Raw genomic sequence first — 24,479 nt, forward strand, 5'->3', positions numbered from 1 at the left:
TCCTACTCTGCCATACTCCCTAAGAGGGAGCATGTGTAACCTATCTCATGAGGTTATTGTGAGGATAAAATGGAAAGGAGAACGATGTTATAACCTGCTTTGGGAGCCATCCCCATTGGGAAGAAAAATGTTATATAAATATTGAAATAAATAAAAATGATCCTCTCCCCCAATAGCACTTTTCTACTTTTGAGACATCATGGTGTAGTGGGTAAAAGCAGGTGGACTCTAATCTGGAGAACTGGGTTTGATTCCCCAGTCCTCCGCATGAGTGATGGAGTCTTCTCCGGCGAACCAGATTTGCTTCCCCACTTTCACATTTTTGCTGGGTGACCTTGGCCTAATCACAGTTCTCTCCGAACTTTCTCAGCCCCATCTATCTTACAAAGACTCTGTTATGGGGAGAGGAAGGGCAAGGAGTTTGCAAGCCCATCTGAGTCTCCTTATTGGAGAGAAGAGGAGTATAAATCCAAAACTCTTCTACTTCTTTTAAACAGAAAGTATAGTTTGTACAATCACTTGAGTAAGTTTTCTATAACTTAGCACAAGTTATTTTAGAAGGAAGTGTCCAGTGGCAAGCATGCCTCCAGCCGAGCTAACGAGATTTTACAAGATGAAAGTTATGCACTGCCAAGTTAAATACAAAGCACTCTTGGCAAACCACAGAAATGAGATCATAAAGGCATGTGGAAATTTACCCCGAGACAATGATGAAAATCACATGAACTCTCATGCAATGGTTACATTCTATTCTGGTTACTGCATCAGAAGGCTGCCAAAATTTAACGGGCAGGGAAAATACCTTTTGTCAGTAAAACAATCAGGAGAAAGGGCAGTTCAAGAGGATTAGATAGTCACAGTTCAAAAGGAGAAAAGGAAGCTAACATTTAAATAAACGAAGCGGAACAGATGTTAAAACCAAGTAGAAATTAAGAGCCAACTGAAAACTGGTGCTAGTCTGGTCGGGAGAGGTACACAGGAATTATTGTACGTTATAAGCAGCCTATGCAACAACTCACTAGTTAACACAATCTTATGAAGACAGAGAACCAAAAGTAACTGTAAGTTAACATGTCAGTTCTGTGGCCAAATGCCTCACCTAACTCAAAATCCCCAATGTGCAGCAGTTAAAGGAACCTGTCCTATATGAGCCACAAGCACCTCCATCAGGGGGTTTAAAAAACCACACACAGCAGTTTATTTTTTTTAAGCATCTATACTAAAAATATCAAATCAATTGTGATTAAAATTAAATGACTATAAAAAGGAGACAGGTTAGCTTTCTGTGTACAAGAAGTGGATGCACACATTTAAAAAAACAAATATACCCAGAAGTAATTTGCAGTCATCAAGACTGTGAAGTAACATGGACACATTACAAAATGTTCATGGGACATGGCTTAGAACAACTCATGTAATCCCAGGAGAAAATGTAGGCTTCAGGAGAGGATTAAAACCACAATGGATCTCTGGAATAGGCACACTTTCCACCCACGGTCCAGAATTCCAAAATACCAAGTATTCACACATTTCCCAGAGCTGCTGAAAATGGTGCGAGGTTCTCATTAGCATTTCCAGGAGATGGGAAAACAGCTGTGGATGGTTCACACCATGCATCTTCCACTGGTAAACCCTCTTCTTAAATCTTACTCTTGCCTTGAGGCACACGTTAATCTCCTTGGACCACAAAGACTTCGGACAAATCCTCCGCCCCTTCCAGCTTTAGGTTCTGGAGACAAGATATCAGAATACACGCTATGCTTCAAAACCATCTGTTTGTACATAGTTTCATACTCAGTGGTACAGGCAGTTAAGCTGGTCACTTGCAGATTTCTTAGCACAATGGTATATAAGCCCCAAGGCTTCTAGCCACAGGTGTCTATTATTCTACCTGAACATTTTAAGTGCATCTTTAGCATCCTACCAGAGCCTAATAATTTTGGAGGTTGGGCTGACAACAACAACAACAACACACTCCATTATTTGATGTCTATTTGATAGAAATTAGGTGGCTTCTTATGTTTGATGAGCAGATGAGATCTATGAACACTCTTGACCATTAAGGGAATGTTGCAACCTGTATGGACAGCAGGATCTGATAAGTATGAATCCTATGTCCAAGATTCAACTAAAGCAGAACAGCTTCCTGCCTGTAGTTCCTAAGGGATCCACTTAGCTATATTGACTTCATCATAGTTTCTTTCTCAGAGCTCTCATCCTCAGTAATTTAAACTATGGGAACAGATCTCTGAATGATTACCAAAGCAGAGATATTGTACAAACAGTTTAATCACTTGGATGCACACCCAGGCAAAGCAGAGTACCCTGCCCAGTTCTTCAAATACACAACAGAAGAAACATGTACACATTCTACATACCTTTTCATTGGCCAAGTGCAAGAGGCAAGCAAATGCCAATGGTATAGATAGGTTTTTTGCCATAACGGAAGGCAGCCTAGAGGACACAGAAAAAACAGGGCTGGATTAAGACTGGAGGCCAGCAGTAGTTTTTTCAGAGCTGAAGGGAGTATGATGGAGGATCGCCATTCATGTTATACTAGCTCATTTTTCCAGCCTTGGCTCTGCTAAACTGATTGAGCAGGTTTCTGTATTGTTCAAAAACCTGTTTGATCCCAGATATCTGTGGAGCAAGAGAAATTCTAATCCCTTATGAACCTGCCTGATCATTACGATCATCTATGGAGGCCTTGCTTTGGGTACCCTTTCACCTCTCCTGGGATTAGGTGGAAGGCAACTAGGGGAGAGCTTTCTTGGTCATGGCACAAAAGCTCTGGAACTAACTCCCCAGGGAGATTCATCTGTCCCTTTCAGTTGTTCTCTTCTGAAGTTTTTTTTGTTTCATTTGGCATTTCCTCAGTGATCCCTCCTTCCTGAGAAATGTTTTATGTTTTGTATGTATTTTAGCTGTTTTATATGTATTTTAACACTTTTTAAAACTTTTTAAAGTTGTTTTAATGAGGTATATTTGGCAGAGGTTTATTTTAATGGTTTTATAATGTATTTTATCGCTTATGCTTTAAACTGTTTGCTGTTTTGGCAGCCCTTGTAAGGGCAGAAAGACAAAATATAAGTTTTGTAAATGAATAACTGTGAGCACCCTGTGTGAAACAACTTCCTCTCAAATCAATTGTCTTTCCCTTTTTAAAAAAAGGATAGTATCCATTATTCCTAGCCTTATGTTACTTTACAGTAGTGGCGTGCTTGTAGGAAGCCAAATTAGGGCAATTATGAATCCCGGTACCTTAATCCAGTCATTAGCAAGTCATCCACAGGAGGTTATTTGGGCTAGAATGACAATTGCTACACCCTAGGCCTGAGTTTATCCTCCACCTACACTAAAAAGGTGCTGAGAGGGGGTTTGAGATTTTAAGCACTACAGCTGGCCACCTTCAGAGACCTAGCTGAAGTCTTTCAGCATGCCCAGCTGAGAGAAAGGTTTCACTGACTGTTCATTAATCCCCACAATGTAAAAAAACAAGGGTTGATAATTGGGCGTGGGATTCTCTAATGTGAGACTGACAGAACAGCCAACACACAGAGGTCACTTAATTAGAACAGCAAAACTACAACTAGCATGCCACAAATACCTGTGAAGCAGATCGTTGGTAATGTCACTGAAGACTTTCTGACCCATCACCACAGAGGCATCAGAACTTTTCTCCAAGGCTACATGCTGCACAAAAAAAAGTGAAATTAAGCCAATTAGTAGTCAGGTAACACAGGTTCAGTACCTAAAGTCGGGTGCATGCAAAAGCAATAAATTGATATTTCTGTGCAATAGTTGGTGGTTTTGGACAGTTGAGAATAAATGAAGAACGACCATTGGTGTGTCTGAAGCTGGCCCCAGCTGTCAGCTCAGACTTATTCACAAAACCCACACACACTGCCTGTATGTCAGCCCCAGCAGCTCCGAATGATGGCGAGGCCGGGCCCCTGCCTCCTGACACCCACACCTGGCTGCCTCATCACAGGCAGGCCCAGGGACGCCGACAGGCTGCTGAAAGGAGGATCCACATTGATGGGAGCCAGAGCTTGCTGAAAAGACACTGTCATTGTCTATTGCCACGGCAGGACCAGGAATGGTGACGAATGCCGCAGACGGAGGGCAGGCTGGGGAAGGTCCGGGGAAGAGGGTTGGTAGCTGATGGGCAGCCTAACACTGTGACAAAGTCAGGCAATGCCCAAATTGCTGGCCCTTAAAGGGGTAGGTGGCATCTCGGGCCTGGAGGTCAATCTGTGGGTCACTAGAACCTGACAACCCGAGAGCCAACAGGGGTCTGGAGACAGGCTTGGTCAGCTGGAGAGAGGAAGCCAGGAGGAATAAAAGGAAAGAAGGATGACCGGGGGTGATTGGTGATGTGGAGGAAGGAGGAGTGATAGGGACAGAGAGTGGTAGAGGTAAGACAGTGGTGGCAAACCTTTGGCACTCCAGATGTTATGGACTACAATTCCCATCAGCCCCTGCCATCCCGGTAGAGGGATGGCCCCCTACAGTCCAGGAGAGTATGCAAATAGTTTACATAGCCCTGCTTGAACAGTTGGGAGGCGTAACTGGATGATTACGCTCTAACCAGACTGGATGACTAAGCTCCGGTGTTGGAGAACAGCATCTTACTAACAGCACTGAACCATCACATTGTGGACTTCCTCGGGCACTCTGGTTAAGAGGTGATACATAAATATTTTAAGTAAAATAAACAGAAATCTAGGGGGGGGAAAGGCTGCTAATGACAACTGAAGACCATGAAGTCAGGCGAGATGGAGGATAGTGCTGGAACAGCCTAAAGCAAAGCAGCAAAGAGAGCACTTGGGGCCAGCATTCTGAGTTTTCTTGGCCCATACCTCCTCCTCAGTTTGATTCTTCTGTGCATCAGTTAGGAGGCACCACATGGTCCGTTTTAGCCTCTTCATGTCCATCTTTTTGGCAGTCTTTGCATACTGGATAGCAATCTTGTTAACCTGAAAGAACAGAGACATGCATCAACAGCATGACAGGAATAGCAAAGGTTCAGCGATCAGAGACTTTTAAACACAAAGCTAAAGACGAACATTCAGACGCTCCCTTCATGGCACCCAGGTACATGCCTCCTCCTTTACAAGTCTACAGCCTGCCACTTACTCAGTGCAGTCCCTTCACGGCACAAAATTCCTTGTTTAAGATAAGAAGAATCCAACCATACAATCAAAAATGTGGGCTGGGTTTTGGACATGCTTCCAGAACTAAGGCTTCCTTCGGATTGTGACAAACCATCTGGAATTCCTTGGTACTGGAAGACAAATGCCTCTTGGCTTAGCCACAGTAGAAGAAATTGGAGCTCCTGAAAGGCAGGTAACTCGTTCCTTATGAATCAAGAAAAATCGACAAAGAACAACCACAAACTTCAACAAGAGGAAAAAAACCTAGACCCATTTAATTATGTAATCATTGTCTGCACTTGGTGTGGCAAGAGACAAAAGCTGGGTCTCTCCACACTAACCATGATCAGAGCATGGAGTTAAAACTGGGAGCTGGGTTTCAAATTGTTTATACTTCAAGATTTGAGTTTTCTTAAACCTTGAACAAACTGTGGCTCTAGTGCCACTTCCAATATTTTGAGTGCAAAAGTCTTCGATTCAGCACCAGCTTATAGTATGAACTGTAGACTAGATGGCAGTTGATTTGCATGAGCTGTTCCAATCAGTACTCACCTTCTGTGGCTCGGCCAGAAGGTTTGATTCACCGTAGGTGGTGATGTTGAGCCCCCCATTGAGCTCCGGGTCTTGGCCTGCTCCTCCAGTAGGATGAGCGGTCATTTCAAACATCCCACTCTGGCCCACAAACTCGTTGGGATAGTCATCATCGCCATCACTATCAGCATCCTGAGCAGAAAGAAACAAAGATGGAAAACTGGAGGGCTGCATACAAGTTGGAGGACGGAAGAACATGGTCTTCAACAGAGACCATGAATTTGATTATTTACAATCTGAGTATTTAATAACCAAGGTTGTTCTGGTGTGTTCACATTAAATGGCCAGATTTGACAAAATCTAACTTACAGAAGCTCTCATTTTAACAGATCTCCCAGAGAAGACAACCTAACTATATTCTCAAGGAATGCCCACTGTGCACAAGCTATTTTTTAGTGATAATTAGGCAGTGATTCTTGCATGTAGAAGCACGCAGTGAACTGGGCAATGCTGCAAGCATTGCAGCCATAGTATGAAAATGGGACATATAAAAAAATCAGAGAGAGATGCCTCTGATGTATTAAAGCCTTTAATCAGTTTCGACATGATGCTTTGTATCTCTGGAATGGAATTTCTGAGATAATTCCTACATATGCAGACAAATATGATCCAGAAACAGATCCACCCACCCTTGAAATACAGGATCTAATTAGAGGAATGTGACAAGCTACAGAGATGACACATTTTCCCCACATGTCTACATCTGTAGGAATCTGTAGGGAGAGTATTACTCAGCAGGTTTACCCAAACTTCCCCTCACAAGATTCAAACAGTGTGGGATTATTCCTTGATCAAGATAGCAGGCAGTGGAAGCACCAGGAGTCCAGGCTGACTCTCTCAGTAGCTAGCTGATACATGCCACCCAGGTTCAGTTGCTCCATGTGAAAGCTGCCAAAGATTAGGCCTAAGAGAAAGGAAGTTCACAGTAGGGAGAACTTCCACTTTTTGCAGCCTTACCTGCAAAGCAGGACAAAAATTGGAGACATCATTGGGATTGTTGTAATCATACTCTCCAACCTCATCGTCATGACTGGGTGAGTTGCCCTTTAGTGGCTTTTTCCACAGCTGCCAAAACAAAATGGAGGCATTAGGACATGACAGAAGAACCATCAACATAATGCAGACTCAGATACATCAGTTCACAATAGTGTCTCTTAGCATTTCTCCTGGTAAGTATAGGCCAGGGGTGTCTAACTTGGCCATGCTGGCAGGGGCTGATGGGAATCATAGTCCATGAACATCCGGGCCGCCAGAGTTGGACACCTCTGGTGTAGGCCAATGATATCCAAATCAAGTTGAAAAATAGCTGGAAGGCAACAAATCAAGATGGGAGTCAACTCCAGTAGGCAAAGCTTACCCTATTGGCCGGTTTGAGGAAGAGGCGGGTGAGGTTGTCGGGATCATAATGGAAATCTGTGGGGAGAGTGTTGCCTTTCTTGTTCTGACTTTCCAGAGTTGCTTGGGCCAGAGTCGTAGCTGCCTGTTTGAGAATATTAAATGCCAACAGAGGTAATCAAGCATTTCCATCTTGGTATCACACTTTTAAAATTCTGCACATGAGCCAATGTGACAAGCAAAAGGGGTGTCATCACACAAGTGTCCCGGGAGGCAGTTCGAGGCAGGAACTGAGAAAGGACGCGGTTGATCAAGAAGGCAAAAGATCTTCAGACGGATGTGGGTGGTTGGACTGAAGCAGCAAAGGTCATGGGCAGAGGGCGTAGGCCCCAAAAGGGTTCTGAACACCTACCCTCGTTTCACGGAAATGAAGCTGAAACTCAATCTCCTCATCAAAATTTATTTCCAGGACTTTTTTTGCTGTCTTCCTTCTGTTTACCGTCTCACAGTTAGCATCACCTGCAAAGTATGAAAAGGGGAAATACAGAACAGCTGAGAAAATATATGCCTGCACCTGCTGAATACTGCCCCTGATTTTATTAGGTTATGCTGCTTTTGTTCCTCTGCTGCTTTCAACAGTTGCAATTTTATAGTTTTATACGCATATTTGAAAAAATGAAAGTTAGTATAATTGCTTCGGTCTCTTCAGGCACAAATTTATAAATACGCCCTCTGACCCTGCCCAATGATTTCCACATGGGGACAGGCTAGTGTTGTTTCCCTGTTACTGCTGCTGAGACAGCACAGTGACAATGGGACATCCCCAAGGCAGGCTTTCCCACAGTTTACTAGTTCTGTCCACTGGCAGCAGCCACGCCCCACCCTCATGCCATCAGGGCCTTCTAGGGTTTTTTGTTTGTTTGTTTTTTTACTATTTGGCAATTGGAAACTGCTACAATGAGATAATAATTGGTGTATCAGGTTCCCTGGACTCCCAGCTTCTTTTCTAAAGGTCATTCTCTCACCCTTTTCATTATGGAGATATCCTTATTCTCTGTCACAAAAAAGAACTAGAGACTTTCTTTTTTAAAAAAAAGAAGGAAGAAAAGAAAGCCTGGAATTCAGAAAGTCTGAAATGTCGATTGGAAACTACATAGCATTATAATGTTTTAACAATTTTTTTAAAATGAGGAACACCCCCCACAGTGGTGGGAAGAGGAAATGGCTGCTGTAGGTCACCGTGCTCACGAGACTATAGAAAAATCCATACATTGCTATCCAAGCAGCAGCCTGCCAGGTTTTGATATGTTCCCCAAAACTTCACAGCAAAGCAGATTTGGGACAGATTGCACAAAAATTAGGAAAACTCTAAGCACTGGTGAGAAGGAGATAAACCAAAGAATACTGAACCCGGGACAAATAACGAGTATCGAAATGGCTCCTGTCTCTGATCTACCAAGCTTCTGCACAAAGTAAAGATGAGATCCAGGAACTAATTCTTTAATGAGTTCAGGTTCCACTTAGAGAAACCTACACGATTTCTTTCTCGGGATGAAACCCAGAAACTCTTCCATACAGTTGCCTGCTTTTCCACATGGATACCTGAGCCCATGATCTTTTCATACCTTTATGGCGAGGCTTGAAACGCCAGTGCTCTGGGCCCGCCCACATGAACATGGTTCGGGGGCTGAAATAAGAGTACTCGCTGGGATTCATGGACAGGTGAAGGCACATGGACCCAATGTCTCCTTCCCCCAAGGGGAGCACATTTTTCCTAGAAAAAGCATGCACAGTTCTATTGATGTTTCAGAGGAGAGAAAGCTTCACAAGCCCAACCCCACCTCCCCACAATTACACTACACAATATCACAATAGTTCAGCCCTGAACATACCTTGAGGTTCCTGGAGTTACTCTACATGCCTCCAACTTTTCAGAGAATCCCCCAAGATCTCCTGCGACTGTCCTATCTAGTAGGTCTGCATCAAAGTCATCATCCGCTGGGCCTTCGGCGTTGTCCCCAGAGTGACTATCAACTTCGGCATCGATATCAAATACCTGGTCACTCTTTTTAAATTTCTCCAACAGAGCTGAAACTGACTGAAGAAAAAAACAGGCAGGGGAAAGGGTTTGTTTGTTTGTTTGTTTGTTTGTTTGTTTGTTGAAACATAGATAGTCACTCATCTGACAGTAAAGTGATGAAATTGGGAACAAAAGAGTTTGGCTTGTGTCACGCATATTTAAAAACCACAACCAGTATTAAGCCAAGCAAGCACAGAAATGGCATATACTTTTCATATATTCCTTCCTTCTCCAGCAGCATCTGGAGATAAGAGTCATGGGACTTGCATAAGGGGACAATTGTGTGGGTTTGGGTGCTACAGTGAGGAAAAGACAGTGAAACTGCCCCCTCATTCTCCCTTTGGTCAGCAAAGCTGTGTTAATAGAAGACATTTCACCTCCTCCCCTCTCATCCCTATATCACATGAACTTTGTGGGTCCTAAGAATAACCCTTTCCAGGAGTCAGAAGCCAATGGAGGAATAACCGGGGGGCGGGGGGGGGGGGAGGGCAGTGCTCCATGTGTCCATGGTTGTAAAACTGTCTCTGTTCCATGGTTCAGAAAACATTTAGCAAAAAGTTAGTGTAATATATTAGAGCTTAAGGATGGCCCAGCATGCTATGAACAAAAAAGAGTTCTGAGTTCAAAACACACGAGTAGCATTTGCCAGTCTCATTTGGTGTAGAGCGATTGCCAGTTCAACATACCTCATTATGGGTCTCGCTGTCCCACTTAGTAAAAAGGAAGCCAGCTAGGGAAGGACAAATTGTCCGCTTTTCAACACACTTCAGAAGGATTGCTGCAAAAGGATCACCAAGAAACTTGAAATTAGCAGCCATTCAGAACTTCCAAGTTACCATGTTCTTCCAGAGAAGTGCTATCAGGATAAAAGACCTGCCGGGGTGGGGGGTGGGATTGGGGGCTTAATCCCTTCATCACGTGTACATGAAAGCAAATACTTTGCTGGGCTCCCAGGCCTGGCTATGTTTAACTGGGGCACTAGTGTTACACCTCTCCACTCCTTCCTACTGTCCTGAAATAAAAAAATGTGGTCTAATTACTTAGAGGAAGGAAGAAAAACAATGAAAATTGAAAACAGATGTTTCAGTATGCAGATGATCCACCTTTGGCATCTGATAAAATTAAATGGCTTTTGGCTTGGTCCCCACCAGCTATATGCAATCTAATTAAGGGCAAAAAAGGCCTAAATCCAGCTGCGGAAACTCTTTTTTCCAAGGGACATTTTTGTACTAAATATCATTATTATCTGTGTTCCCATACTGGACAACTCCTTGGATGCTCCTATAGCTGGTTACAATGTTTGTGACTGTATGTTTTAATGTACCGCTTCAACATATAGGAAAGCTATCTCTCGAGTCTAAATTCTTCCCTCGGTTCAAACAAATTAAAAATGACCATGCTAGAACATCTTATTTGGTCACAAAATCTCACAATGGCTTTCACTTCAATTTGCTTCCAGACTATGCCAAATGCTTTACTTGCTGGGTATTACTCCCAAACTCCCACTGGCATCTTGACTCTATATGTGGAGAAACTACTGCATTATGTTCTATCTTGCTCTCTCTATTTCGAATGTAGAGGCAAATTTCTCACAAGGATGAACTTAAACCATTTCTCAGACTCAGAAAAAATGGTCTTTTCTCCTTTCTGGCACTAACCCAACTGCTTCATATAGGGTTTCAATTGCCAGGAAGATATGGGGCGGAATTAAATCCCAAGAGAGAAATAACTTTACTGATTAGTTTCTTTTATTTTTTAAAATCTGTTTGGTTATATTGTTAAATCCATAAATCTGCAATGATATTGTACAGCTTTAACTTTACGCTATACTTCTTTATGTTTTAGGTTGTAATGGCCTATGGGCTACAATTTTACTACTACAATTATCTATGTTAGATTTTAATTTTTGTGAGCCATACTGGGAGTCAATGTTATTGGCTAAAAATGAGAATTAAAATATAATTAGGAGGAAAACACCCACAGTAAATAATAGCAATATTAACAACTAAAACAAGAAGGAAACATAGGAGAAGCCAGCAGCTGCAGGCACCTACCTTTTAAGTCTGCCATTTTCACGTGAGAAGAACTTGGTAACTCAGAGGTTTCAGAAGAAGGGAGAGGTGTGATCATAGAATCAAACAGAATTTCACTGAGATAGCTATGCGTGTGAAGAGTGGTAAGGAAAACACCAGCTGTGCTGCACTCATCAAAGGAGGATACAGTCTTCTGGAACATTGGATCAACCTAAGCACAAAACCAAGAGGGAAATCCCAGATTTCACATCAAATCAGAACAAACTTCAAAAACCACTGTTTAACAGAAATACTATGCTTTGCATTCAGATGTTCCTCCAGGAGAAGGTAACGTACAAACCTAAGCAAATACAGTGCAAATAAGTTCTACAGCAAGGGAAGGACCATGACCATTTACAGCTACTACTGGGTGTGATAACCATGGCTTGTTTTCTTACTCCCAGCATGGCAAATATTTTGCTCAAACCAAAACACATTATCATCATGGCGGCCCAACTAATAAATAATGAACATGCTATTTGATCCCTGCATCACATATCGATCAGTCTCTCTCTCTTCCCCTCCCTCTCACCCTTCAGAGCCCAAATTGTCATTCTCAACCGCTTCAGTTAATCTTCAGTTGTTGCTATAAACAGACAGGCAGACAAGCTCTTCAAGAAAAAAAGACAAATCTTACAAACAGGTAAATTTACCTCACATCTACCATCGGTCTCAGAGACGTTAATATTATTCAGATTCTGTTCTATTGTTTTGTACATGGGCTTCTTCTTGCTTGGAGGCTTTTTTCCATTCTCAGAGTCCACTCCTCGACCTACACGAAGGGATTTACTGAAAACTCAGGCAAGGCTTAAACTGAAATTAGGCATCCTAATAGAGCTGTTTTGCTCAGCTCACTAACGAGATTTTACATTTTCCCTTTTAGGCAAAGGAATCCCTCCGCATAATGTTTTGCCAATTACACAGACAGCTGTAGCATATGAAATACGGATGCACTGAACTTCTCCTGGAGTCTTAGTGGGCGTGTTCCTCTCTTGTAGATAAAAAAAAATCTATCAGTGGTAAAAGTTTGTTCACCTCTATTCCTATGCTTGGAATGGGGATGTACAGAGGATAGCCTATAATCTGTAGGTTTCATCTGAAGTCAGAATATTAGTCCAATCTAGTTCAGTATTGTGTACTTTGACTGGCAACAGTTTTCGTCAGAGGTCTTTTTCTGTTCTGCTATCAGAGAATATTTTTGGAAAGGTATACAGTAGCTCAGACATACAGTCCTGTGTACCAGAAATATGTTCGGCATCAATGAAATATGAGCAATTCCAATACATACTTTTCCCATTCCTAATCATATGTTCAGATGATCACATTAAGACACTCACTTGCATCCTGGTCATCCACAGGTTCTGCTGGTGCAGAGTCTTTGCCTAGTCCTCCAAGAACCCTGTAGACATCTGCATGGACAGCATCAACTCTCACAGAATAGATCTTTGTACTGGCATCCAAGGTACCAGCAGCTATCTGCAAGAGGAAACATGACAAGGATGGAATGGAGTTTCTCCAGCTTGAAGAACCCAGGGGGTACAAGGGGCACTCATAACAAACCACCCACTGACCTGGCATTTTATTGAGAATCAAAACATCAAAAGAGGTCAGTTGTGACTGTGTGCTGGCAGCAAACAGGAACGCACACAGGCACATGTATTTCACTAAGGTAATTTGCATCCTGCCTTTCTGCTCTTCAGTGTATCCAAGAGATCATAGGACAGTGACACCAAGTAGGGTGCCAAGCAACAAAAACAGATTGGAACAAGATAGGCGTCCATTGTCTTGGACTGCACTAACACAATGCTGGCCTTCAAGTTTCTTGCACTGGCCCCACATTGTTTCATCAGATATAAGTAGTAGTCCACAAAGAAAAAACATCCTGCTTTTTCTCCCTGCCATTCCTTCACCATTAGTTCTTCCACACTTTGATACTGAAAGTCAAATAATCTGAAAAAGGTCAAGAAGATTAAAACAGACTTTCGCTGGAACTATTTTGAAGAGCATCAGTCTTAGGTGTCAAACTCAGGCCCTCCAGGTGTTCATGGACTACAATTCCCATCAGCCCATGCCAGCAGGGCCAATTGGCCATGCTAGCAGGGGCTGCTGGGAATTGTAGTCCATGAACATCTGGAGGGCCTGAGTTTGACACCAGCAGTCGCACAATTGTTTCTTCCCAGTCTGATAATCTTCCAATGCCAATCTAACAAGATTCTGGGGGGTGGGGAAAAGGGGCAACTGCATGGCCAAATGCCAAAGTTTCAGGTCCAAAAAGAGAATGGGAAGAATACTGGAAAGGCTACTTATCTTGATGTTTAGTTCACCCAACCAGATATGGAATAATTATTTAGTGACATGCACATGTAAGATTTTCTAAGAAGGGGGTAAGGAAAGGTCAGAGATCTCTCTCACATTACCAGAAGGTAAGATAAGAACATAGAACCAGATAGACTTGCATACAATAGGAACATATTAGAAGATTAACCTTAAAGTTGGTGAGTTCAGAGTCCTTCTGTTTGAGTATTTCTGTCATATAATCAATGAGGTGTAAGCCAAATGCATTTTTGGTAGTGATTTTCTGGAAGAGAGCACAACAATTTTACATTTACGCATGAATTTGTACTTCAGTAAAGAGATGGAGCTACAGTCTGCATTTTAAAAAAAGACACATTAAATTATGAGCCAAGAAAACCAAATTCTATATCCCGGAGTAGACATGGATTCACTGGGGCTGATTTTTTAAAACTCAAAGGCTTCTTACGTTTTCTGTTGAAAGTTTGATACACGTTGAATAATGATCAGCAATCTGGGTATTTGTCAGTCGGGGTATTGCTGGCAATGATGTTTCCGCTTGCCTTAAAATAAAAAAAAGGGTTTAGAAAGCCACAATGGACAGGTTTTATTTAAAACACAAGAGAAAGCGTATAACACCGATTGCTCTGCATGAAGCCCTTATAAGTCTTCAAGCACCTCCAAGTACATTATCGTATTACACAAATGTGCACACAGTCAATTGGTGGTCAAGTCTTCTTACTTGTTGGAGGGCGACTGCACAGACAAAGGGGATTCAGTGCTAAATTGCAGGTCGATAACCCTGGAGCGCCGCCGCTGCTTCCTCTCTCGCTCATCATCATTCCCAGGGCAGTTCTCCAGAACAGGAGTGCCAGATGAGCTAAGTGGTTGTCTCTTGGTACCAGGAGACACAAACACGTCAGAAGATAATCTTCTTTCATGACCAGCAGACCGTGAATTTGAAGAACTCATTGCTGCTCTAAAGAAAAGACCAGACAACAGCTAATGAGAATTATGGCCCAGCCATTAGGCAAGCAAACCCTCTTCTATATCATCAACCAGAAGACTCTCCTATTCCACATGCATCTTATCATCTTCTCAATACTCTACTAATAGGTCTTCCCTCAAAAAGCAAAGGAGAAAAAATAGGAGAGAATAAAAACACAGGGTGAGTAGAACTGCTAGTGGTTCTTTGCCATATCTTCAGTAGGAGTGAGTGTATGATCCAAACATCTCCAAGGCTAGTAAGTGGTAGAACTGTAAATCATGCAAATATAAAGCTGCCTTATCTAAAATGGTCACTTCAGGCATACAGGTGTCTCTCATCTATTCCTTGTGTTTGTTACTCTTTGGACAGGCCTATCAAAACCTGAGCCCAAAGAAAACTTTGGACTGGTATTAAAGAATAGAGATGTACGATTTCTAGTAATTTTGAAGCCATGGGGGGAAAGCAGTTTTGGTGTGGGGGACTGAAATATAGGCAATGCCTGTATTTTAGTTGGGTGCTGTGTGGTTTCCGGGCTGTATGGCCGTGTTCTAGCAGCATTCTCTCCTGACGTTTCGCCTGCATCTGTGGCTGGCATCTTCAGAGGATCATAAAACATAAAACACGGCCATACAGCCCGGAAACCACACAGCACCCAAGTGATTCCGGCCGTGAAAGCCTTCGACAATACCTGTATTTTAGGTTTAAAAACATAAAAAACCCATCATTTATAAACTATTTAACATATATAAAAGCAGCAGTGGCGTAGTGGCGAAGAGCAGGTGCACTCTGATCTGGAGGAACTGGGTTTGATTCCCAGCTCTGCCACTTGAGCTGTGGAGGCTTATCTGGGGAATTCAGATTAGCCTGTGCACTCCCACACACGCCAGCTGAGTGACCTTGGGCTAGTCACAGCTTTCTGGAGCTCTCTCAGCCCCACCTACCTCACAGGGTGTTTGTTGTGAGGCGGGAAGGGCAAGGAGATTGTAAGCCCCTTTGAGTCTCCTTTAGGAGAGAAAGGGGGGATATAAATCCAAACTCTTCTTCTTCTTTATGAAATTTAAAACTACAAATGTTTTTGCTTTCTATAAGAAAAATTGCAAGTACAGTACTTGAGAAAGTCGCAAATCACTGCACCCTATACTACCATAGCTCTTGTTGCTTTACTTTTTATCATCTGAGAGGTAGGGAAAAATAAAAGTTGAAAAACCAATTCCCTAGGAAACAAAATAAAGTATATTCCTTAGACAGAAATACTCTCACACAGTCACAACAGGCAGGACTACTAGCATAGTTGGATATTAAGCTAAACTTTATAATACTGAGAAAACGGAACTCTTTATTAATGTATTACCCTTAAATGTAGGTTGATGGCTATTGGAGGCCAGTTATCTTCAACACAATTCTATCCCTCATGCTTTTCAATCTCTACATAAAGCCCTTGGGACAAATCATTCATAGCCTGCAGGTCAGTTGTCATCAATGTGCTGGCAATACCCAGCTCTATGTATCCTTATCCAAATCTCCTGGTGATGAGGCAGAAATCCTGAATAGCTCTTTGGCTGTTTTGGATAACTGGCTTAAACAAATTTAAACGAATCCCTGAAAGACAATGGTAATACTGGGGGTATTGAAGGATGCTGTGTTCCCAAGTTCTGATGGAATTCTGCTGACTTTTGCTGATTCTGTTAAAAGCCTTGGAAATATATTGAATCCAACATAACTGCTGGAGAAGCAAGTTAATGCAATGGCAAAAAAACACCTTCCAACTCAACCAAAGGTGTAAGATGGCCCCTTCCCTTGGTACAGTGAATCTGGCCACCTGAATCCATACCGCAATAACACTGAGATTAGACCACTATTTGGAATTGTACATTGGTCTCCCCTAAAAATCAACTTGGAAACTCCAGTTAGTCTAGAATGCCGTGGATCAACTATTATTGGGCACTAGATAGAGCATGCACATTACTCCCATTCTGCAATTAATTTATTGGCTGTCCGTTAGTTACTGGGCTCAATTTAAGGTAGTGGCCATCAGCTACAAATCTGTTCATGGTCTGGATCTCTCATATCTGCAGGGCCACCTCACCCCCATATTCTCCGTCATACTATTATCACTCATCTGAGCATGGCCTTCCACAAGTTCCAGCCCACAAATGGGCACAATCAATAACTACCTGTACAAGTGTTTTCTCCACTGCTGCCCCGCTTTATGGCTTGCCCAAGGAGATTGAGAAAGCTCTCAGTCTCCTAGTTTTCTGCAAACTAAACAAAAGAGGGCTTTTATACACAGGTAATAGGGTTGCACTATTAAAAATAGCTTACAAAGTTACTTGGATAAATGATATGGGATTGTGGTCTATACTGCTGTATGTAATGTGCTAGAAGTAAGATCCACCTATGCAATTTTTGCATCTTTAATGTGTTATGTTAAAACATACTTCTCTTCAATTCTATTTTTTTGATTTCGGATTAATTCCGGACTTCTACAATCCTACTTCCGTGTTTATTGAGCATTTCACCCTTTTGACTGTACTGACTCACTATGTGTAATCTATCTTCAGTCCCAGTGAGAAACATAGACTACACTATAAAAACCTTTAAATCTAAAATATAAAGAAATAAATAAAACGTAAGTTAAAAAATACAATTGTTATCAAAGTTATTTACATTCAAACAACCAAGAATGCCCTTGAAAATGTAAACATCTACAGCATATATAGACAGTTATTATCTAATGCTTGAAGGTTGTCTTGCATTTAAACAAATCATGCGGATGAATGATATGCTGAAGATTGTCTTCCATTTCACTCCAAAAAGAGAAAAATCATAGAAATATTTTCAGTTCCCCAAATTCCCCAGAAGCCTTCGCGGGGGGAGGGGGGTAAACTACCAACAAACAGCTTTGAGGCATTTAGCAACGTTTTGATCGGCATCCTTTACTTCTCCCTATTGGCTAAATCTTGCCGCTCTCGACCAATCAGTGATCAGCTTCCTGCACAAACTCCCACCCGCGGCGTCTTACAAGAAACAGAAAGCGGCGGCTTCATTATATTTTTCATTTCTAGCTCACCCAGCTTCACGCAGCGAATATCAGTTGCCTCCTTCCGGCTACTCACACAACATCAACAGACAGCCGGCAGCGGCCATGATGAACGCCTTTCCCTGTAGTTCCTCGGATTTGAATCAACCCGCGCAAACGCAGTGCGCAAGCGCACGCAGGGATTCCGTCATGACGTCCCGAAGAGGCGCGACAAAGAAAGGCAGAGGCCGTGAGGGGGAGCCAGCGGGAGTGGCACGAGGAAGCGGAGTACAACGCATGCGCCGATGGTTGGGCTGAGAGGGAAACCGGTCTGGTCCTTAGCTTTAGCGTGGCGCCTCTTCTGTGGGGTCACTTCATAGTCTGAGCACCCTGAGTCCGAGTAGGGGTTCACGGGGGCTCATCCGTGAAACTACATCTGAATTCAAACGCAAGGAAATGCACGTGGGAAAGGAGGGGAATTAGCCACCGAGACAGCGCGCCTTCCCCTGCCTCGCCATGGTCCACTTAGAAAAGACATTTCCCCTTACAGCGTAAAGAAGGGTCCCTCAGGCCCCTTGTGCACAAGCAGAATACTACACTTTCAATCCACTTTCACAATTGTTTGCAGGTGGATTTTGCTTTTCCGCACAGTAAAATCCAGCTGCAAAGTGCATTGAAAGTGCATTTTTCTGCATGTGCGGGAGGGGCCTCAGAGGATACGCTTAAGGTTTCGTGAATCAGAGCTTCCTTCAGCAGATCTGCCGTAGAGACAGAAACTTCTAAACCAGGGGTAGGGAACCTTTAACACTCAAAGAGCCATTTGGACCTGTTTTCCACGGGAAAAGAAAACACTTGGAGCCGCAAATAATTTTGACATTTAAAATAAAGATAACACTGTATATATTGGGGTTTTTTTACCTTTTATTCCACTCATTCTGAGAAGCGCATGGATGCGCCCGCCCTGCTGCCTGCAGGCAGTTGGTGTGCCCAGCTGTTGGTGTGCCCAGCTGTCCGCAGGCAGTTGGTGTGTTACCCCAAATAGAGGGAACAGGATAAGTTACCCAATTCAGATTTAGAGAATCAAAGAGACAGCAAAGAAAATGATTTCAAGAAGTTAGTAAGTTTATTAGAGAGGAACAGGATGCATTAGCACCCTGGGAGGAAAGACTCAACCCGGCTTTGGGGACCGGTCCCTTTATAGAAAAGTATCACATGCTAAGTCATTAAATTCCGATACATCACAGAATTCTTGACACCTCAGGGTCAATTACAGGACAATCCTTAAACAATTTTCCACTTTATTAAAACAACTTTCTCCCGAAGCTTCTCGATCCTCGGCACCATCCCAGTGCCCCTGCCTTCCACCAGCTTTAGATGGATGGTAAAACACAGAATCTGACAGGAGGAATGCACTGAGAGAGGCAAGTGTATTCCTAACTAATAATATGTGTCCCCTTTAACTTAGTTCCCTTTCTCCGACCTTGGTTCAGTCAGGAGGATTTACTGCTGAACGCTTTGGCTGGTGTACCCTTAAAGGCCTCCTTTGTTATGTGTTAGGGCTTCTTTTAGGCTATGTTTTACCTATGCCTTTAGAGTCTGCTGAATCAGCAGAAAGTGTAGACATCCATGTTGTCTAGCTCTCCGCCATCCAGCTCAAGTTGAGAGCTGAAGGCCTTCCCACAATGAGCAACTCAAAATAGCTAGTATAACATAGGAATAAGCACATCATAATTATTGAATATAAGTGAGTAATAAATGCCACTAAATATGACTAAATGTGATTAAATGCGATTTTACTTTCAGTGCTAACAGGTGTGCCCGCCCTGCTACCTGCAGGGCAGGCAAGGATGAAGCCGGTGGCTCGGCTCGTGGAGCCACAGTGCAAGGGCAGAAGAGCCGCATGCGGCTCTCGAGCCGCAGGTTCCCTACCCCTGTTCTAAACAAACTGCCGAAAGGCCCTGCGGCATAGCACATTTTTACCAACTGAAAGCTTATTTGTGTTGCTGGTTTTAGTGGTGTTTTAATCCCTGAATAGCTTTTTTTGACTTTTTCACTCCGACTCTTGTTCTTTTAGCTGAGGATGTTGGGTTAAGAATATTTTTGGTACAGCCGCTCTTCAAGCTGATGCTAATGGACAGGTAGGATGGGTTTGGGCACCACTGCCTTTCTTTAAAAAGAAAGGCAAAGCTGTGAGATTATAACACATTCTCTTAACATTGTATTTCTTTTGTTTAATAATTTTCCTGATTGATCCAACTTGCCATATAAAATGTACAAAAGAGAAAAACCTAACTTCCCCGGAGGAGTGCATGGATTTGTATGAAGGCCTTTTATCTGCAGCCATAGAAATTGAATTTCAATACACCACTTAGTGAGAGTAATTATTGCAACCTGAGTTACTATTTGACCATTCAGTGTCTGAGTTACTATTTGACCATTCAACACTTGGGTGTGTTGAAAAGGGCGAACCACTCCCTCACTTCAAAGTCTGTTTTCCTTCTTAGCATTTGTTCATTGGGATAACACATCTAACACTGGTACAGCTTCTAGTTACTATTTGAGTTTTCCCCACTGGAAGGCAAGCCAAGCACAACTTTATTCAAAGGGAAGACAAAATGCTTCCATTAAAGCCAGTTCAAAACTGTAAGCCATCCATAATTATCTGGGATGATACTTAAAAGCATAGAGTAATGATTTATTTTGACCATAAGGTGGAGCCGCAACCAAAGACACATGATACTCCATATGATGAATGTCTTTTAAGAAGGCTTGCTGTCTTTAAAATTACTAGCAAATCCATATTTTTTTTAATCACTCAGAGGTCTTTTTCCATGCACACAACCATCTGCCACTTACCAAGTCACCCTCTTTTTACTGGGCTTGGAACAACTTCTGGCAATAGCACCTTGCTTCCCTTAGTGTTATGTAGAGTTCTAGGGCCCAGTCTGAGAATGGGGTATGGTCAGTGTTAGGTTTTGGGTTTTTGTTACAATTTTGGGAACAATTTATGACTGAATTAAATAAAAATAATAAGCTGGGTTAGGGTTAAGGCAAGGGCAGTGGTTCAGGATTGCCTTAGTGTTACGTTGAGTTCTAGGGCACAGTCCGAGAATAGGGCTATGGTCAGTTTTATGTTTCGGGTTTTTGTAATGCCGTTGTAATGCCATTGTAAGGTAGTTATAAGGGCTAGGGTTAAGGCAAGGGGAGCGGCTCAGGCTTGCCTTAGTGTTAGGTTGAGTTCTAGGGCAGAGTCCAATATTAGCGCGATAGTCAGTTTTAGGTTTCGGGTTCTTTCCTTTTGGGGGGGAACAATTTTTGACTGAATAAATTTAAAAAATAATAAATTAGGATTAGCATTAAGGCAAGGGCAGCGGCTCAGGCTTGCCTTAGTGTTACTTTGAGTTCCAGGGTGCAGCCCAATAATAGGGCTATGGTCAGTTTCATGTTTCGGTTTTTTTTTCAATTTTGGGAACAATTTATGACTGAATAAATTAAATAAACATAATGAGTTTAGGTAGGGTTATGGCAAAGGCAGGGGCTCAGGCTTGCCTTAGTGTTACGTTGAGTTCTAGGGCACAGTCCGAAAATAGGGCTATGGTCAGTTTTAGTTTTGGGGTTTTTGTTACAATTTTGGGAACAATTTATGACTGACTACACTAAATAAAAATAATAAGTTAGGGTTAGGGTTAAAAATAAGATATGTGCAGTGTGCATAGGAATTTGTTCATAGTTTTTTTTAAACTCAGACCTCCAACGGTCTGAGGGACAGTGAACTGGCCCCGTTTAAAAAGTTTGAGGACCCTGCCTTACATTAATTACAACATAGGTACCTTTTTCTGGCCAGGGATCAAGATTACAATAGATTGGCCATAGGATACTCAGGGGAGTTATTTGTTATATAGCTCCCCATTATTCACTATGCACGGAAGGGAACTCTAACCCCATTTTTATTCTGGGAGCTGCTGCTCTTCTCCGCTCTGTGCCACTCACACATATGCTGTGTCATTCATCACAAACATTCACATACTCTGTGTTTAGGCTTGCCACACCGCAAATCTTTCTTGCAGTCCACAAAGGTGGTAGCCTTGGCCTATGGAAAAAGGTGACAAGGGATGAAATGCACCACTGCAAGACCTTGGGATAATTTATCAGTTGGTTTATTGACTCACCCCCTCACCATTTAAAGCCCTTTAATGAGAGCAGTTACATTGTATTGAAGCAACTCTCACATATGAATTTAACCTCTAAGTATGCAATTTGAAGGGAAATGGGTCAAAGAAAGAGACGCTGCTTATCAAATTCTCTGAACTTAGCATCACAAAAATCCTGCAAACAAACAAAGATGGACCAATTCTGTTTGGATAATTCCTCTGTAGATGGCCTATTAGACAGTGTAAAATTCTCAGACAGATATGCAGTGCTGGGCCAGGATATTACAACAGACATAACAGACAGGGTACATTCATCCACAACGGCAACACCTGTCTCCTAACCCCTAACTGAAAATCTCTTGGACATGACAGAGAACTTCCAGTAGACAGCCCTGGTAGTGTACAATGCTCCCCAACTGTAAACAACGGGAATAAATTGGGAGCGTGTATAAATGAATCAGAGCTGTTTGAACTCATTTCAAATGAAGCTACCATATTCTAATCTCCAAATCCTTTGATTTGCTGTTAACAAACATCTCCAACTTAGACCATAAAATGGACACCATGAGCAATTGGTTGCAAACTTGAGATATACCTTCCCAAAAGTGGGAGACAATAAATAAACCCAACTGCAATAATTGTGGCAGTTTGCATACCCCTCCTTCTTGTACTCCCCTTCCCCCCTCAAAACTCAACTCTGCAGAGATGTCAGGTAGCTGTTTATATTGGAGAAACCTGACTAAATTATAACAGATGGGCTAATTTTCGGAACATCCAGAATTCTATCAGCAGGTTGTTGAACTGTAAGCCATGGGAAACCCAGTTGGAGAGTTATGTCCAATTGCCACCTACTGAGGGCTATAAAAGACTAGTTTTATCATTCAATCCCCACGTTCCCCTCTCCGCCTTCTAAAACACCGTGAGCATTATCTCTTGAACTGTGATATTGTGGTAACAAGAGTTTTTAAAATATTAATCTAATTAATTTAACTGATTTTAATGACAACAGTTTCAAAAGAAACAACATGAAACCCTTCAGTTTTAGCAAAAGGAGTGCTACACTGACCTCTGGAGATCTGTGTTCATCCCAGCATCTACTCAGAGATAGGCTTAAGGAAATCACTAGTGAATGGAAAAACTTGGAAACAGCCATAAAGGAAACAATGGATTCTATTCATCACATATCCCATTATAAATCTGGAAGAGGTTTAGAGGAGGACACTGGCTGTCCTCACTTGAAACGATACACCTGGTACAAGTCAATCTTCTCCAGTGGCAATCCCTATCTATCCTCTTGGTATGGTTGACCAATCAAGCAAGCTCAATAAGGAATGTAACTATACTCAGGAAAGGGAAAATGCATTGATTCCTCATCTTAACTCGCTCGAAGAAACCAGCTTGGTGGTTCCAAAATGTGAGGGAGACAGACAGAAATCATTAGAACCAGTGGACATTGATATTGATCTAAAATCCTCCAGAGTATTGCAAACTGAACCCTGCTTAATAGGATCTGGCAAGTCCTGGGTGAAAGAACTAGAGGAATTGTACAATACTCCTAATGCCACAGCAGGAATCTACTCTAAACCACAGATGCTGTCTTGTTTTCAACCACCTGATTCTCCACTCTCTTCCCTGCCAGTGACCTTTATGGAAAAGGAGATACTAGATGACTTCCAGAACATTCTGCTGGAAGCGCAATGGAGTGTAATAGATTGGAACTAACAAAAATTAAGTTCTTACAACACATGAAAGCCTCCCAACCACTAACAGAAAGGTCCACTGAATTGGAATTACCTGTAGTTAATACTGAGACTACGGGTCCCCCTATTGATCCCATGATAACTTACAGGCAGCTGACAGCTGAGATGCATCATCTAGCCCCTCTGACAATGGCCCAATAGCTTTTCCTTATTGAAGGCTAATGAAGGACCCTAACTCCACTCCTAGATAACACTTTGGTGGCCAACAATGGCTGCATCCAATATGTGTCATCTGACATTGAAACTCTGAACGTTCTGTGCCATGGCCCTTTATTTCAATGAGGTTTCTGCAGGAAGATTTCCCGGTGGAATGCACTTCTTATTAATTAATGTAAGGGGTACTCATTCATATTGTCTGCCTCAGGCATCACAAATTCTCATGTGCTTGACATAGGTATGATTATGTGTCAGGGCTACATAGTAACCCAGCTACACAGTGCCCCCCTTACATCCTGATTCATTGAAATGGTAGCTTTAGGAAGTATCAAAAACAGTCATAGTTTTGTCGAAGGCTTTCATGGCCAGAATCACTAGAGTGTTGTGGGTTTTCTGGGTTGTATGGCCGTGTTCCAGTAGCATTTTCTCCTGAAGTTTTGCCTGCATCTGTGGCTGGCATCTTCAGAGGATCAAGATCCTGTAGGCAAAACATCAGGAGAAAATGCTATTGGAACATAGCCATACAACCTGGAAAACCCACAACACTACAGTCATAGTTATTAGAAAGCCACCATGTTTAGCTGAAAGGGTATCTTGAGCTGCACCTAGGGAAGGGGTATGAGACGGATTTCACTCAGTGCTAGACACTGGAGGAAAAAGGCAGAATATTGTTTGTGGAACTTTTATTTTAAGTCTAATAGAGCAAATTCCTTGAGCATATGAAAATACGCATTGGTAGGTGGCACTAGGAATATGAGCTGACTTGATTTTAAAAGCCCTTTGAGCTGACACTTGTATTTCCCCAAGTCACGCTGAAGTGTAAGAAACCTGTGAAGGTACCCAAGTGCCACCATTCTGGGACCTGTGATGCCATTACTT

At 42.4% G+C, this 24,479-nt stretch overlaps 1 protein-coding gene across 3 annotated transcripts; it reads right to left on the reverse strand.

Annotated features, from left to right (window-relative positions):
• Nucleotides 1-1,174: 1,174 nt before the first annotated feature.
• On the reverse strand, nt 1,175-17,738 carry NCAPH (non-SMC condensin I complex subunit H). 3 transcript variants are annotated; one of them, XM_048512767.1, is made up of 19 exons: nt 17,585-17,718; nt 16,689-16,776; nt 14,269-14,505; nt 13,996-14,089; nt 13,720-13,812; nt 12,572-12,710; nt 11,888-12,006; nt 11,217-11,406; nt 9,849-9,940; nt 8,975-9,180; nt 8,708-8,856; nt 7,495-7,601; nt 7,105-7,227; nt 6,705-6,812; nt 5,709-5,879; nt 4,863-4,979; nt 3,608-3,693; nt 2,379-2,454; nt 1,175-1,729 (listed from the first exon to the last, which is right to left on the reverse strand). In XM_048512767.1, exons 3-19 carry the CDS (start codon nt 14,496-14,498, stop codon nt 1,670-1,672), a joined length of 2,160 nt encoding a protein of 719 aa, XP_048368724.1. In that variant the 5' UTR covers nt 14,499-14,505; nt 16,689-16,776; nt 17,585-17,718; the 3' UTR covers nt 1,175-1,669. The 3 variants fall into 3 exon arrangements, with proteins under 3 accessions (XP_048368724.1, XP_048368723.1, XP_048368725.1); XM_048512766.1 differs by lacking the exon at nt 16,689-16,776 and having other exon boundaries at nt 17,585-17,738; XM_048512768.1 differs by lacking the exon at nt 16,689-16,776 and having other exon boundaries at nt 14,269-14,500; nt 17,585-17,723.
• Nucleotides 17,739-24,479: the final 6,741 nt, after the last annotated feature.

The sequence above is a fragment of the Sphaerodactylus townsendi genome, linkage group LG12 (assembly GCF_021028975.2).
Source record: "Sphaerodactylus townsendi isolate TG3544 linkage group LG12, MPM_Stown_v2.3, whole genome shotgun sequence".
NCBI classification, from domain to species: Eukaryota; Metazoa; Chordata; class Lepidosauria; order Squamata; family Sphaerodactylidae; genus Sphaerodactylus; species Sphaerodactylus townsendi.

Coding starts and splice junctions, on each gene's coding strand:
- NCAPH (XM_048512766.1), bottom strand. CDS start 14,498: ATGAGTTCTTCAAATTCACGGTCTGCTGGTCATGAAAGAAGATTATCT. Junction 9,181..9,848: donor ACAGCGAGACCCATAATGAG/GTATGTTGAACT, acceptor TTTTTTCTTCAG/TCAGTTTCAGCTCTGTTGGA. Junction 7,228..7,494: donor TTCATTTCCGTGAAACGAGG/GTAGGTGTTCAG, acceptor ATTCTCAAACAG/GCAGCTACGACTCTGGCCCA.